The 11,983-nt window shown below is 54.3% G+C and overlaps 3 protein-coding genes across 3 annotated transcripts; 1 reads left to right on the top strand and 2 right to left on the bottom strand.

Moving 5' to 3' along the window:
* Nucleotides 1-130: 130 nt before the first annotated feature.
* nip1 (translation initiation factor eIF3 core subunit c) lies at nucleotides 131-3,480 on the bottom strand. Its single transcript, XM_025583296.1, has 2 exons — nucleotides 2,942-3,480; nucleotides 131-2,840 (listed from the first exon to the last, which is right to left on the bottom strand). The coding sequence occupies exons 1-2, from the start codon at nucleotides 3,279-3,281 to the stop codon at nucleotides 568-570; spliced, it is 2,613 nt and encodes an 870-aa protein (XP_025447586.1). The 5' UTR covers nucleotides 3,282-3,480; the 3' UTR covers nucleotides 131-567.
* Nucleotides 3,481-4,214: 734 nt separating this feature from the next.
* BO95DRAFT_75519 (putative protein kinase Yak1) lies at nucleotides 4,215-7,749 on the bottom strand. The gene is made up of 8 exons (XM_025592204.1): nucleotides 7,059-7,749; nucleotides 6,714-6,985; nucleotides 6,460-6,659; nucleotides 6,240-6,399; nucleotides 5,928-6,187; nucleotides 5,752-5,871; nucleotides 5,322-5,680; nucleotides 4,215-5,269 (listed from the first exon to the last, which is right to left on the bottom strand). The coding sequence occupies exons 1-8, from the start codon at nucleotides 7,612-7,614 to the stop codon at nucleotides 4,500-4,502; spliced, it is 2,697 nt and encodes an 898-aa protein (XP_025447587.1). The 5' UTR covers nucleotides 7,615-7,749; the 3' UTR covers nucleotides 4,215-4,499.
* A 2,156-nt stretch (nucleotides 7,750-9,905) lies between these two features.
* BO95DRAFT_350501 (RNA polymerase II mediator complex subunit MED27 domain-containing protein) lies at nucleotides 9,906-11,052 on the top strand (the record flags this gene model as incomplete). Its single annotated transcript, XM_025582040.1, has 3 exons — nucleotides 9,906-10,070; nucleotides 10,145-10,825; nucleotides 10,876-11,052. The coding sequence occupies 3 exons, from the start codon at nucleotides 9,906-9,908 to the stop codon at nucleotides 11,050-11,052; spliced, it is 1,023 nt and encodes a 340-aa protein (XP_025447588.1).
* Between the last annotated feature and the right edge of the window lie 931 nt (nucleotides 11,053-11,983).

The following is an 11,983-nucleotide window of genomic DNA, read 5'->3' on the forward strand; positions in this document are numbered from 1 at the left end:
CATGTACATACATATACTTAGCCCCCACCATGGGCCTTCGGACTTGACAGCCTAAGCTGTATCACACCAAGTTAAGTGTATAGGGACCTACAATATATAGCAGATACATATACGCCGGAAGATCTTATGAGTATCTTCAGCAATTCCTATTTCGCCCTCTAAATCTCATACATCACATTGGAAAGTTTCCATCGCCTGGAATTTTTGTGTACCACCCCCATTCATTCTAAACGTCATATTCATCTCTGCAAAGTCGAAGCGAAAAGAAAAAGGTACGATGTGGAGATCCAAAAGGTAGAGGAGGAAAAAGAGGCGTCGACGGTGGGACGACGACAGTCATTCCAGCAAGAGAGAAAAAGGGAATTTGGCTCCATGATGAGAGACGGAGGGATGAAAGCACATGGCATATATCGTACGTTAAGCTTGCGGAGGGAGGGAGGGAGGAGAGGAGGGGAGGGAAAAGGAGAAGTCAAAGGGATTCCAGAAAATCGAGAAAGAGAAGAAGCTTGAGCATTATAACCATGAGAGAAATAAAACAATCAATTTGCCATTAACAAAACATTTCTTTTATGCCTTGATTGCTCCACCCAATGCACCACCGCTGAACTGCTGACCACCGGGGCGGCGGCCTTGTTGACCACCGGGCAACCGAGGGCCGCCACGGGCCTGCCCAGCACCTCGAGGACCGCGGCCACCACGGGCGCCGGCGCCCTGATCGCGCTGGAAGGCGTTGGCCATGCCTTGGGTACGCTGCTCAAGAGTCTTTTCGTTGGCCTCCAGGAGGTTCATCGACTTATCGGCTAGGGTCACGATCTGGGACTGGAGGCGCGACAGTTCGACGCCCTTGCGGAAGACAATGGCGTCGTTGACCTGGTCCAGGGCGGCCGCCAGCTCCTCGTGGGAGATCATCCGGCTGATGATGGCCTGGATCTTCTTCTCGGGGAGCTCGAACATGGTGGCCAGGGTGGCGAGCGACAGGCTGTCGTAGAAGGGAGCGTAGGTGAAGAGGTAGGTGCGGAGACCCTCCTCCTGGATCTGCTGCGACAGCATCTCCTTGACCTTCTCGGGCTGGGGCATCAAGTCCCAGATCTTGATCGAGTTGAGCATCTCGGCGGCCTTCTTCCAGTCACCGGCGGCAAGGAACTTGGCACTCATGATGACACCGTCACGGGTGTTCTCAGGAGGACCGGTGAAGACCTGGCGCTCGTTGTAGTCGAGCATGCGGCGGAAGGTCTTGGAAATGACACGACGCTTCATCTCGGGGGAGGAAGAGGTCTGAGCCATGAGAGGGACTTCCAAGAACATGCTCGACGTGAGGTAGATGCACTCGAGGAGTTCCAGGTTGATGTGCATGTGGAAGGGGAGTTGACGCTGGCGCTCCAGACGCTCCTGCTCGGGGGAGACGGTGGAGTAGCGCTGGAGGATGATACCCTGAGCCAGAAGCTCTTTCTGACGGCCGCTGCCGCAGACCTCGGAGAGAGTGGTCTGGGCCTCGTAGATGAGACCGGCACGGAAGGCACAGAGACCGATCTGGACGAGAGTGCGGTTGAAGAGAATCTGGGTGCTGACGTCGAAGTTGGCGATGTTCTCCGTCAAGTGGGACATGAGCATCAGGTCGCGAGAGCGGTAGTACTGGTCGTGAAGGGCGAGGAAGTAGATCTGGCAGAGCATCGCACGGGCGCGGATGATACCGTCGCTGTTCTTGAACAGGTAGTTGCAGAGGGTCTGGACAAGCTCAGTCACATCACCGACGTTAGCACGGGGGGTGATCTTGGTGTCCAACTCGGCGGGGAGAGCCTTCCAAGTAGCCTCCTCCAGGATGGTGACAACCTGGGAGGGCTTGAAGTAGATGTGCTCCAATCTCCGCATAACGACTCTGTTGATGCTGTCCTGTCTGGGGTCGCTCTTCTCGGCGGAGGTGAGACCTTCGACGTAGGTCTGAGTGCGGACGAGGTTGGTGTACAGCTGCTTCTCGTCACCCAAGCGATCAATGTACTCCGCGGTGTGGGGGTCGATGTTCTGGAGGGAGCGGGTGAGTTCGTCATCCAAACGCTCAACGTAAGAAACGATGCTGCCGGGGATGTGCAGGGTCTCGCCGGCGGTAACCGTGGGCTGCTTCTCGTCATCCTCCCACTCCTCGGCACCCTCGGTCACAACGTAGTCGCGGTTGTTCTCGAGGACCGACAGAAGAGTAGCGAACTCTTGCTCGGCGAACTTCCACTGGTCGACGGCCATGTAGTTGCCGGAAGAAGAAGAGGTGAGGTCGAAGCGGGTGGAGATGAGGGTCAGGTAGATACGGATGCGCTGGTAAGGGCTCTGAGCAACCTCCAGAAGCTTCTCCATGGTGCGGATCTGCTCGAGACGGTCGGTGTTCTTCTTTCCGCGAGACTCGACAATGGCGCGGAGGTGCTTGAGGATACTCTCAGGGGTGTACTGGAGGGTCTTACCACCGCGTCCGACAGTGGCAAAGCCATCATCGGCAGCAGCAGCAGTGGCAGCGGGGGCAGCGGCAAGGGGAGCCTCGACGCGCTCGACCTTGGTGAGACGGGGGGCGCTGACGACAGGGCGGGCCTCCTCGTCGGCTCCATCCAGATAACCATCCTTGTTGCTGCGGTACTTCTCGATCGGGGCGGCGTAGTCCTTGTTGTTCTTCTTGATACGCTGCTTGACGGCGTTGAAACCCTTGGAGTTGCTGGCGTTCATCTTCTTGTTCGCCGACTTCTGCTTGGCGACGGTCTCGTTGACGAAATCCTCGAGGTCGGCAACGGCCTTGACGTAGACACGGGGAACGGGGCCAGACTGAGTGATCTTGACGACCTGGCGGTTCAGCTTGTCGAATTCTGTGTAGATTGATCCCAAATTAGCATCCAACCACCGTGATTCCTCCTCCTTGCCACCCTGTGTCGACGACCCTGGCGGAGTCCAGTGTGATCCAACGCACCTGTCGAAATGACCGCCCAGTCGTTGATCTTCTCGGCATTCTCGATCAACTTGATGGTGCCCTCAAGTTCCTCCAGACGCTTGTCCTTGGCACTCTTGACAACCGTGACCTTCTCCTCGTCCTCGCTTTCTTCGCTGTCCGAGACATTTCTCATGAAACGACTGGCACCGGTCTTGCCGGCGCCCTCATCCTCGGACGAGGACTCATCCTCAGAGTCCTCTTCCTCCTCGCTGGATTCCTCCTCGGACTGCTCCTCCTCCTCACGATCACTGTAGAGCTCCTCCTCGTCGGACGAGCTGGACTCGCTGTCGCTACCGCCACCGTAGAAGAAACGCGACATGTTTGCGGGTTGTGTTGAGGTGTTGTCTTTTTTTTCGAACGCTGAAATCAACCGGAGAAAGTCGCGGAGAATCGATGGATTGCCGTCACAAAAAAAAGATTATCGACGGGGTGACGCACAGTCGTTCAGGGATAGAAGCGTAGATCCCTCAGAGCCAGTCGGTCTGTTTCTTTTGCTTAGGGAGCAAATTCAGTTGTGAGGGTACGGCGGGAGCCGCAGAGGTTGGGCTGCGCGAGCCACACACGAAATTTAAGCGAGGCCACACCTAACCGCATCGGGGAATTAGACAACCACATCCCGCTTCTAGTTTCTAGACTCGACTCCGCCATCCTCAATTTCAATATTGCGGAGAATCGTCAATGCATTTATCAGTATATCCTTATTCCATATCAGAAAATATCAGAACACTTCTATATGCCCTCTTGCCATTCGTTCCTATCCTCATATACCGCAGTCCATATTCAAATATCCAAGCTACAGCCATGTTTTTCTCTCTTCGGTTGCACACGAGAACAAAGAGGGTAAAAAGAACAAAGGGAGAATCAGAAGGCAAAACGGAAAACGAAGACAATTCGACGCATCGGCGCATAACAGAGGCATTTCCGTGCAGATTGTGCGAAGAATAATCAGGAATGTGAGCAAAAAACATAAGCACTATCAAAGAGACATAAATCGAAGTCTTTCCAATACTCCTGGCTATGCCGGAAACCCACCACACACATGATCGGAGAGTTGACACGAGGAGGAGACATGGAACCTAGGAAGATCGTCACAGACATTGAATCCGTCGATGAGCGGCAAAATAAATACCAACACGCCACCGGAAGGCGTTTTACGCTGGACTAGGACCCCGCGCTAGTCGCTATAATGACATCGGAGTGTCACGGGAGGCTCCTTCCGTTATATCCCAGGGAATGCAGTAGGGCTAAAGATATCGAATGTTGTATGCTGATCAACAAGCAGACTGCATATGGAGCAGGGTTGCGTGACGGTACTGTTGTTGCTTGAGAGCGAGCGGTCCAACTTGGGAGTACCTGGTGGTGGGAAGACTGGGGGAAAAACACTTGCAGAATCCCACGAAAGGAGGACACGCGAGAACAGCTATCTGACTGCTCTTCTCTCGTGGTAGACGCACATGGAACATGTGCTTGCTCGATCGAATTTAAGTCAGCGAGGCTGATGCACCGGCCAGGTGCGACCAAACTGCCAGTGGTCTCATCACCCTAAGTGCCACTGATTTTGGCTCATGAAGCCTTCACCTAGGACACCGTCTTCTAGAGTCCGGATAAAGTCCCGGTTTCTTGTGCCACCCGTTCGGCTTCCCCGACGCCTTTGCTGGTTGGCTGAGTTGGCATCAACATATCCATCTGGTGGAGGTGGGTAGTAGGCTGGGCTCGGTTGCAGCCTGATCGGCGCATTGGGATCGAGATGACTCGCCACGCGCTGGATGGTCGGCGGAATGCCTCCACCCTGGGGGTCCATGGTGGATGCACGCTGTCGGCCGGCCCTCGTAGTTGCCTGGGCGTAGAGGGTCTGTGATGGCGCGTATTGCTGTTGCGGCATCTGCCCTGGGAGAATGTTCATTTGATGACCGTAGGCTGGTGGCTGGTTGGGGTACGGCGGAGGAGCACCTTGCTGATGGCCAGCATACATCCCGTTATAGATCGGTGGCGGTTGGGCATGGCTTGGTGTGTGGAACTGATTCAATTGCATATTGTATGCATTTTGTGCTGCACTCTGGGCGTGTGCTGCTTGTGCCGCCCGCTGTTTACTGGCTGCCTCCGCTTGCTGCTGCTGCTGGATTCCAGGCGCCACCGTCTTATTTAGGGATGAATACTTCAGATTCATCGGAGGGACGAATGGCCCAGTGAACTTTTGCTGCGTGATAAAGGGGTGCAACTTGGCCTGTTGTGGGGACCAACGCTCGAGCGGATTGATGGTCAACAACCCTCGAACAAAGTCTATGAACGCTATGCGGTTATTGAGTTCTAAAAAGTTGTCAGTCCATGCATTCGGAGAGTATGTTGGTAGACGGCGTACCTCGCTCGATCTCCGCTTGTTTCATGTTCTTCCTGGGCATCGGGTAGCTGCGGATGATTTCCTCAAGGGTTGAAGCCTGGAAGTACTTCTTGCTTGGTTGTTCCTTGGTGTTGTGCTCGCGAGAATACTGCTCCAGGGACTTCAAGCGATACGTCTTCCTGCCGAACTCATCCTGGGTTTTCTCGAAGAACTCGCCCGATTGCTTGCCCATCTCTAGCATCCATGTCGGAGGGAGGCCCAGCATCTCGACGATTCGACAGACTTGGTTGTATTCTGAGGAACCAGGAAAGAGCGGAAGGCCCAGGAACAGTTCCACAACGATACATCCAAGGGACCACATGTCAATCGCAGAAGAGTAGCTAGGGAATTGTCAGTTGTGCCGTCCATCAGGGGAAAGGGTTAGGCGCGAGACGATTGCGGTGGGACGTACGGCAAGCCAAGAAGAACCTCCGGCGAACGGTAGAATCTCGACTGGATGTAGGTGTAGACAGTCTGCCTCTCATCGCACGCTGAGCCGAAATCGATCACTTTTATAATGGGGCTCTCCAGACTGCGAGGCATAGAGTTAGCTCCAACGATCTACAAGTGCCTGGACGAGCAACTCACTTCTTTAGCAATATATTCTCCGGTTTCAAATCGCAGTGGATCAGATGTGCCTTGTTGAGCAGACTCAGAGCATTGAGCAACTGTTGGGCAAATACGCGCACCAAGGTCGTGCTAAGACCTCGGAACTGGTTCTGCTTGATCAACTCGTAGAGGTTGACACTAAGCAACTCGAACACAAGACAAAGGTGTTGCCTGTGAATGAAAGTGTCCTTCAAGCGGAGTAGGTGATGATCGTCGTTCTTGTCGTACCTGCTATTGAGCTGTGCCCGTCATTAGTGAGATTTCCATGCAACCAGAAAAGCCTGAGCTTACCAGATCCAAGACCGACACTTCCATCATGCTCTGGTTGAAATAGGCTGTCTTGTTCTTGATGACCTTCACGGCCACGACCTCTCCAGTTTTCAGATTCTGGCACTTCACAACTTGCCCGAAGGTTCCTTGACCCAGTACGTCGAGAATAAGGTAGCGATTCCTGATGCTATTAGCGAAGATGCCCGAATCCTATGCGGAGACCGTCCCGCAGGCTACTTACTTGTGACCTGCTTCCTCACTACCCAGGATGTCATTGACATAGAGAATGTAGTCGCTATCCTCATTGTCGTAGCCATCGTTCTTCACGCCTTTACTGGGCTTCGTCAGGACTCGCCTTGGATTTCTCGAAGACTCGTAGTTGAAGCCCGGATTGCATATGCGATAAGTGGCGGGAAGATGTGTTGTCAACGCCTGAAGGGGCTGTAGAAGTGTCAGAACAAATCCATGCATGTGCCGTGGGGTACCAGAACATACGCTGATAAAGCCACCTTCGGGGTTGGCACGTCTGAAAGGCGGCTGCGCATTCAGGTGCGGTTGCAGGTCCGACACTGACTTGATCTTCTGGAATTTGGGAATGGGTCCTCGACCGGGCAAGTGGCTGCCACCTGAGATAGACGCAGAACGAGGGGATCGCCCGTCTTGCGCGAAGGCTGCGCTGAGCTGGGAGCCCGCAGAGGGCGGATAGAACTGATCGGGGCTCATATCGGTAGGCTGCAGAGGAGGGAGTCGAGGCGGTCGCGAACCGGCTGCCAAACAAGCAAGAAGAGGTTAGCGACGATGGACTGTAAAGCAACCACGAGGGCAGTGGATATCACTCACAAGGCGGTGACTGAAATGATTGTGGAGGTGAGGCGTAATTTGGCGCCCTGGTGGGCGAGCGTCGCGACTGATTCGGGCCGGGCGGGAATGCGTACGAGTTATGTTTCCCGGGACTGGCATTATACGAAGACATGGGCGACGACAAGACGTTCCCGGGAGAGTATCTGCGAGCGGCCGAAGACTCTTCATGGGAGAAGTACTGAGAGGACGGCCGGCTGTGGTGGGCAGGCCGTGCAGTGTACTTGGCCCGGTTATACGGATCGGCGTCCTCCATGGTGGTATCCGCATCGGTGACATAATCTCGACTACGTGGCGTAGCAGCGGGAGACGAGGCCATCGAGACGGTCTTGGAGTTCGTCACGGTCGATGAAGGTTTCCCAGAGCCGGCAGGGGATTGGAAGGGCTCGTAGGAGTATCCGACCGGGGGCTGCGAGTGCTGTGGCTGGCCGCCGTATTTTGAGGCTAGGTGCTGTTGTGGATTCGACGTCAGGCCGTTGTTGAACTGCGCCGAATGGCCCAGTAAGGGATCCTGGTACGGCTGCCACTGGGAATCCATGATTACTCTTCACGCTGGTATAGCGACGCCACTTCAGTAGCAAAGACAGATCAAATCGGGAATTTGATGATCATCTATCTCTGTCGACAGCGCACATGCACCACGATCGGAGCGTTAGATAGCAGGCGGGGACGGCCGACGCACGTAGCGCAATCAGGCGGAGACGACGCGGCACACCAGCAAGTCAAGTAGGTATGTGGTATATAAATTAGGTCTCCAAACGAGGCAAATGAAGGAATTGAGGGAGTAGATCTAGGCAGCGCTGGAGGTCATGTTCCGAATGACCGGTTGTGTTGTTGAGTTGGTTGGTTGGTGGAAGAAGACAAGAGCGACGAGGTGTGTCCGTACGGAGGTTGGGCGGTCGCAATACACAATGACGGACGGGGGGGGGGGGGGGGGAAGGAGTGGGTGCGACGCAACAACCAGTATCGATGCGGCAGGTGACACACGCGAAGGGGGTTGGGGGAAAAGAGATGGGCAAGAAGGGACTGACTGGAGTCCCGGTTAGGACAGGAATCCAGGCAGAAATGCGCACAGTCTCAGAATGACTGGAGGGAACTGGAAATAAATCCAGCTGGAGAGGATTGTGGAGGAGGGGAAGAGAGGGAAGAAGAGGGAAGGAGAGAAGAGTAGCTGAGGGAAAGAGGAGGAGTTCGGGAAGGTTGGCTGTGGTGGAGGTGGAGATACTGGCTGGGCTGTCTGTACTGTACGTAGTACCTTAGTACTTGAGTGCAAGTGCAGGTGCAAGTCACTCTACTCTGTCTGTCTGTCTGTCACTCTGCCTGGCTCTGGTTAGTCTGGGAGGGGGGGAAACCCGATGAGGGCCTCAGGCTCTTCTCCCTTCTCCTCCCGCACTTGGATGGTTCCGGGCAAGGGCAACCAACAACCCACAGACCCAAAACAAATCTTCTGATCTCACGACTCAAAAGGTGTGTTCGCCTCTCCCAGAATACTGTTGGGCGATGACGAACTCGATCGGGGAGAGAGCTTGGAGTGCCTGTCAAAAAGGGTCGATCGGATGGCAGCAAATGGAAGGGCACCACGAAGGCGCAGACCACGCAAGAAGAAGGTTTGGTTTAGTTCTATTGTGAATAATAGGCAGAGAGGCCTGTCTGTATATTTTATGCTTCTGTGGGGTTAAGATTCAAGAGGGGGGAAAAAGACGATTGTGGCTCTAAGTATTCACCGGAAGGCCGCCATTGAGCTCTTTAACTATTGAAGACAATACTACCCGCATAGAATTGAGTAGCTACCTATCCTAGAGTCTCAACATCGTTATATAATGCCCTTCAATCAGTCTGGCCTGCCTGCTCAACCAGCCCCCGTCGACGATCTGCCTCCATTGGGAAGTTTGCATCCACCCCCTTGAGCGATGGCGTTTGTAGTTGGGCTGCTAGGAAGGGCCTCGAAGGAAGACCATACACATTGAGTGTTGATTGATAATGAAAAAGCCCTGATGGTTTTTGTGTAGCTCTCTCTTTCATATTATGGCCCCGAGCACGGTCCCTGGACCCAAGGACCGACCGAAGGAATGGAGGCATATACTAAGTAGATGCAGTATCATGCCTACTATGTAAACAGTATCCTCAATTGACCCCTCCCCAAAACTTACACCTGACGGGACAACCTCCACGACCACCACCACCACCACCACCACCACCACCACCACCACCACCATCAATGCATCCGGTGGACCATGTCATCTTCGCATACCCCATAGTTTAATGAGGCGAACACACGGGCCAGAGCCCACTCCTGTGACGTGGGAGGCTACGTAGGGTGTGACTAACAGTATCCTCCCAGACGGTGTAAAGGGCGGTGCATAGGAAGCTCCTCTTTCTGCCAGACATATCACTGTGGCTGGAGCATGTGGCTGGCCCGTCTTACTCAGCAGGTCTCCATCCTCTCTCGGCGGCCGCCGCGGTCTCTTACACGCACCGATTGTGCAGCTATTTCATCTGATAGCAAGACAACTGCTTTATTTATAGCTGGGCGCTCATCTGACTGGTTTGGCGAAAGCACAACTGAGTCTGAAGTGACTGTGCGCGCTTGCAAGAAGCTTGTATGATTTATAGCTCATTCTTTATTGACCGCAGCCTATATCAATAACCATTGGGCCATCTCTCATTTGATCTGCACTCATTTAGGTGTTAATATTCTGAAAGAAGCACACCCTATTGAGGCGCCATATTGTGTTCTAAACTACATTCATTGAAATATTGCCACGCGCACTTCACTCCTCCACAGGGAAAATGGCCGGAGCGTCCAAACCCGGCCCCAACCCGCCTCGAATGCCCATCGTGGTACCGGAAATGACCGCCGCCTCCTCGCAGGACGTGAAGATGCCCACAGCGAACATCAGCGAGTCCAGCGTAGTCAACCCTGACAATGACGTCTGGGACACCGAGATGCAGCTTGTGTCATCGCTCGCGAAGCTCCAGCAACTGGAGGGAATGGTGAGTGAGACCAACGATATTTACCAATCCCCCGGCCTGGCCATTGGAATCCTTTCACTAACGGCCGAAAACAGATCCATCAATTGCGCACTCTGCTCCCAGGAAGGTTACTGGAACCCCTGATAACGGCCGCCAACCCGGGCATAGCGGCCGGCGGCCGGCAGCAGGGCGTATCGTCACCAACATCACCATCCCCGCGGGCGGTGTTTGAGCAGCTCAAGCAATGCGTCCATAGCGGGGTGCGGGAGGTTGCGGAGTTCCAGACGCTGTGGCGGAGTCCGGAGATGAAGAGCGTCTGGGATCGGGTCGACGCCCAGATCCGGGTGAATGGAGGCCAGCTGCTGCAGCCGACGGGGATGTGGGAGGAGGATTACGACGTGCTGCTGGAGGGGCTCGTCCGGGAGGAGCAAGGGAAGCAAGCGGAGCGGCGGAGCGTCGAGGAGGAGGCGGAGCGGTCGAAGATCCAGGCCACGGAGGGCGGCTGGCGGGCGATTGTGGAGGGGTTTGCCCAGCGGAACGTGCCCGGGGTGCGGGTGCAGACGAGTAAGACCGAGGAGGCGTCAGTGCTGGTAGCACTGGTGAAGGCGGGCATGGTCTTCCAGGTTCACACCGTTGAAGGGCTGGAGAGCCACGGGGTGCCGGAATGGCGGATCGCCAGTAAGGCGGCGCCTGGACAGCCCGTCACCAAGCTCGAGGGGGCGGTCATGCAGTGCTTGAACTCGCGTCCCCGGCAGTGGGACCTGCTCCAATTGCTGGTGAGTTCTCTCCCTCGAACATCTCTAGTACACACCTAACGCAGCAACAGGAGATGATATCATCGTACTCCGACATCAAACAAACGCCGTGCCTGAAATGCAACAAGCTGACCGACACCGCGGCCCAGTTACCCGCCGTCCGCAGGCTGAAACTCGTCCCATCCACGGACGGCCAGCAGTCCATGACCGTCTGGGAAGCCTATCATCCCAGCTGTGTCGCCGAGTGAAAGCGACAAGCAGAGACGGCCATCAAATAGTCTTCAACATCTTCATCAGCCCCACAACGACAAACATTTCTTAAATCCTTGCACATCAACTCGATACCACTCATCAACCTGTCCACATCCAGTAGCGCTTACCATCACCCCAACTCAAGGAGCCCTCCATCCCAGTCTCAGGATCCAACCCCAACTCCCAAACACAGACAATCAGCCCTTCAAACCGCCGACCTCACGACAAACCACGACCTCAAGCAATCCAAACCCCCCTAACCCCCTACCGCATATCGTCACCTAGACCCGGAAATCCACAAACCCCCTCAACAAGACACAAGCAGAACAAAGCCACTGCACAACCAAGCGAACCATCACACCAAGCTACCCATCACCAACCAGCCAGACCCACATCACCAACCTCAAATGAAAGCCTCAAACACAGCACCTCAAAAAGCATCACGATGTGTAACCTATGCTCGCCGAGCCCAGTTGAAAGCACACTGCATCGCAAATGAGAGCCAACTCTCGCAAATCATTAGTGAAAGATCCAGACTGGAAACAAAAACGCCAAAGCCATACATAACGCATCTACATACCCACAAAGCAACCTCAACCCCAATCTCACAAGAGAAAGAATAGACTTTATTCATCGCATATCTCAAATCCTGCTCGCAAACACTTGAATCCCAGTATCCCCTATCCCAGTACCCCAGTAAAGAAAGATGTACTGTATCTGTACCATGACAACCCCGTGCATGAATACATGCATTTGTGCATATGCACACAGACACAAGTACGCACACACGTACATAGAACATACATAGCGGGCCGAGGGGGTAAGTTACAGTGGTTGTACTGCGGTTTGCTCCGGTTATATAGAGTTATAATAAAGTTGTATAAAATTCTGACTAATTATAAGCCCTTTAAATCTAGAAGTACTAAT

The sequence above is a fragment of the Aspergillus brunneoviolaceus genome, assembly GCF_003184695.1.
Source record: "Aspergillus brunneoviolaceus CBS 621.78 unplaced genomic scaffold BO95scaffold_2, whole genome shotgun sequence".
In the NCBI taxonomy this organism is placed as follows: Eukaryota; Fungi; Ascomycota; class Eurotiomycetes; order Eurotiales; family Aspergillaceae; genus Aspergillus; species Aspergillus brunneoviolaceus.

Bases quoted from the DNA above. Each gene is read 5' to 3' on its own strand.
- BO95DRAFT_75519 (XM_025592204.1), bottom strand. From the start codon at position 7,614: ATGGATTCCCAGTGGCAGCCGTACCAGGATCCCTTACTGGGCCATTCG. The intron at 5,872-5,927 runs GTGAGTTGCTCG...TATGCCTCGCAG, and splicing joins GAGAATATATTGCTAAAGAA to TCTGGAGAGCCCCATTATAA. The intron at 5,681-5,751 runs GTACGTCCCACC...ACAATTCCCTAG, and splicing joins GAGGTTCTTCTTGGCTTGCC to CTACTCTTCTGCGATTGACA.
- nip1 (XM_025583296.1), bottom strand. From the start codon at position 3,281: ATGTCGCGTTTCTTCTACGGTGGCGGTAGCGACAGCGAGTCCAGCTCG. The intron at 2,841-2,941 runs GTGCGTTGGATC...CAATCTACACAG, and splicing joins CTGGGCGGTCATTTCGACAG to AATTCGACAAGCTGAACCGC.